Source organism: Bison bison, unplaced genomic scaffold (genome assembly GCF_000754665.1).
Source record: "Bison bison bison isolate TAMUID 2011002044 unplaced genomic scaffold, Bison_UMD1.0 scf7180017864492, whole genome shotgun sequence".
Lineage (NCBI taxonomy): Eukaryota > Metazoa > Chordata > Mammalia > Artiodactyla > Bovidae > Bison > Bison bison.
The window spans coordinates 5434484-5437361 of NW_011495051.1; the positions used below are offsets into that span (position 1 = coordinate 5434484).

At 44.5% G+C, this 2878-nt stretch overlaps 1 protein-coding gene across 8 annotated transcripts in view; it reads left to right on the forward strand.

Annotated features, from left to right (window-relative positions):
• Positions 1-2878, forward strand: part of EMR1 (egf-like module containing, mucin-like, hormone receptor-like 1) — a 71174-nt gene that overhangs the window by 30083 nt on the left and 38213 nt on the right. For 4 of the 8 annotated variants that reach the window (XM_010828247.1, XM_010828244.1, XM_010828246.1 and 1 more), the window contains 3 exons: positions 93-248; positions 372-491; positions 2398-2544. In XM_010828247.1, the coding sequence (XP_010826549.1) occupies positions 93-248; positions 372-491; positions 2398-2544 (423 nt within the window). The remainder of the gene's footprint in view (positions 1-92; positions 249-371; positions 492-2397; positions 2545-2878) is intronic. The other 4 variants (XM_010828252.1, XM_010828250.1, XM_010828251.1 and 1 more) reach the window with 2 other exon arrangements.

Consider the following 2878-nt stretch of genomic DNA (forward strand, 5'->3'; position numbering starts at 1 on the left):
CATATGGAATAGAAGACATTGTTTCAACAATCTTTGGAAGATCCCAGCTTTATTTGAAGAAAATGTGTAACCTTGACTCTCTTTCTCTCCAGATATAGACGAATGTTCTCAAAAGCCCCCACCTTGTGGTCCTAACTCAAGGTGCAGAAACCTGCCAGGAAGGTATGAGTGCAGCTGTTTGACTGGTTTCTCCTCTCCCACGGGAAATAACTGGATCTCTGGAAAGCCAGGTCATTTCACCTGTACAGGTAATGAGCTCAGATTCTCAGGCTTGGGTCTTTTGTAGACTACTCCTATTGAGTTGAGTACATAGTGTGCTAAGCTTGGACACCTAATCTTTGGGCTGCTCACTCTCTTCCACTCCTCCTCAGACATTAATGAATGCCTCTCCCATGGGGTCTGCCCTGAGCATTCTGAGTGCACCAACTCTTTGGGAAGCTACCGTTGCAGCTGCAAAGTTGGATTCACCTCTGGAAACTCCACCTGTGAAGGTACAGAGAACCTGATTTCTTTTAGCTACTTAATTAATTAAGAACTTTATTTGATGATCCTATGAGCTAGAGATTTTGATCTCCATTTTAGGAATGATCCAAATAAGGCCCATAAAAGTAAAGTGACTAGGTCAAGGATACACAGCTAGTATGTGGAAAAACATGGGCTTGAACTCTTGTTGAGGGTGTACTATGAGTTAAGCACTGGGTGAAGCAATATTTGAGTGTACTGGATGACTCAGTCCCTAGCCTGATTTGTGCCCTGCTGGGGCCGGGGATGATACTGACAATGTCTGGAGACACTTTTGTCCAAACTGGTGGTGGCGGTGGGTTGGTTTGTGTAACTGGCAACTGGTGGGTAGAGACCAGAGATCCTGCTAAACATCCTCCAATACACAGAATAACCTTCGCGCAAGCAAGAATGATTGATCCCAAATGTAAATAGTACTGAGATAGAGACACTCCTTCCCAGGGAGATCTCAGACCCAAATGTTAGAACTTTTTCCTAAAAGGTATTTGAATGAAGACCTGAGAGTTATTCTTGATCCTTGCCCCCTTTCCATATTAAATGAGTCATCATGTCATTGGCCAATCTACCTGCTAAATGTGTCTTGAATCTCTCCAGTCTTTTCCATCCTTGGTTTGGGTTCCAACATGATTGCAGCAGACTTCTCACTGTTTCTAATGTTGCTCCCTCAGATCTATCATTTACACTGCAGCCAGTATGTAACACTCTCACCAGGAGTTAAGGGCTCCATTTTCCTGAGTCTGCACAACACTATTATTTATTTATAGTGAGGATGCATCTTGGATACGTCATCTTGAAGTTAGAGATATTTGAAGTCATCTCTGATATTTGTGATCTATTTTAAGCAGGAGAAGGCAATGGCACCCCACTCCAGTACTCTTGCCTGGAAAATCCCATGGGCAAAGGAACTGGTAGGGTGTAGTCCATGGGGCCGCTAAGAGTCGGACAAGACTGATTGACTTCATTTTCACTTTTCACTTTTCACTTTCATGCATTGCAGAAGGAAATGGCAACCCACTCCAGTGTTCTTGCCTGGAGAATCCCAGGGACAGGGGAGCCTGGTGGGCTGCCGTCTATGGGGTGGCACAGAGTTGAACACGACTGACGTGACTTAGCAGCAGCAGCTATTGCTGAGTAACAAATCACCCCAAAAGTTAGTGGTAAAACAACCACAATTTTTAATATCTTGATTCCATGTGTTGGCACCTTAGGTTAGACTCTGCTGCTCAGTTCTTCTGGTCTCCCCTGGGCTTGTTCCTGTGTTTGTGGTTAGCTGTGTGTCAGCTTTGCCAATCTTGGCTGGGCTGTCTCACATACTTGGGACTCATCTGGGATGATCCATCTCTCTTTCCCTTTGTATTTTTCTTTTTAGCCTGAGGTTTGTTCAAATGGCAGAGGCAAGGGGCCTAATGTATGAGCAGAAGCAAGTAGGTTTCTTGAGGTCTAAGTTTGGAAGTGGCACCACATTGCTTCGGGCATTTCAATTGGACAGTGCAAGTCACAGAATCAGCTAGAGTCAAGGACTCGTGAACCAAACTCCATGTCTTAAAGAGAGGAGTGGCAAGGTCACATTGTGTAGCACAAACCTCATCCCAAGGTGCGGACACAGGGAGGAGTAAAGGATGACAACCATTTCTGCAATCTATAATCATTACAGTTTGAAACAAATGCCCGGCTTTTGCTTGCATACAATTGGCCAGAATTTATTCTCATGTCATGCCTAATTGCAAGGGAACTTAGAAAGAATGAAACAGTCTGGATATTGAGGGGGGCGGAGGTACATCTGGTGGAGAACAGGCGGAATGAATCTCCTGTTTGCAGTGTTCTGTTCTCACTGCTTCTTCTACCTTGACCCGGGTTTTCATTTCTACTCACCAGATGTGGATGAATGTGCCAATCCCAGAAGTTGCCCAGAGCATTCCACTTGTCACAACAGTCTTGGAAGCTACTCTTGTGTCTGCAAGCCGGGTTTTCAATCCAGAAGTGGAAAGAAAAGTTTCCAGGGGCCAGGAGAGATGTGTCAAGGTATGTGCAGGGGTCTTCTGGGGAATCAAGTCCAATGTGTTTGAAAAGACAGAAGTGGTGGGGAGAAGTTGAGGTGGGTCTTAGCTGAGTTCAAAGCCCTCATATGCAAAGCTGAAGCTTATAGCAATGGATTCATTCATGCATGCATTCAACAAACACTTCTTGAGCACCTACTATACGCCAAGCATTATTCTAGGGATGGAGGATACTGTGATAACACAGAAAAAAGCATTTATTCTACTGGAACTTCTTATCATGGTGAGAGAATCAGACAACAAACAAAACACCATCATGTATTTGGGCTGAGTTTGCTGATGACGGCTTGACATTCTTC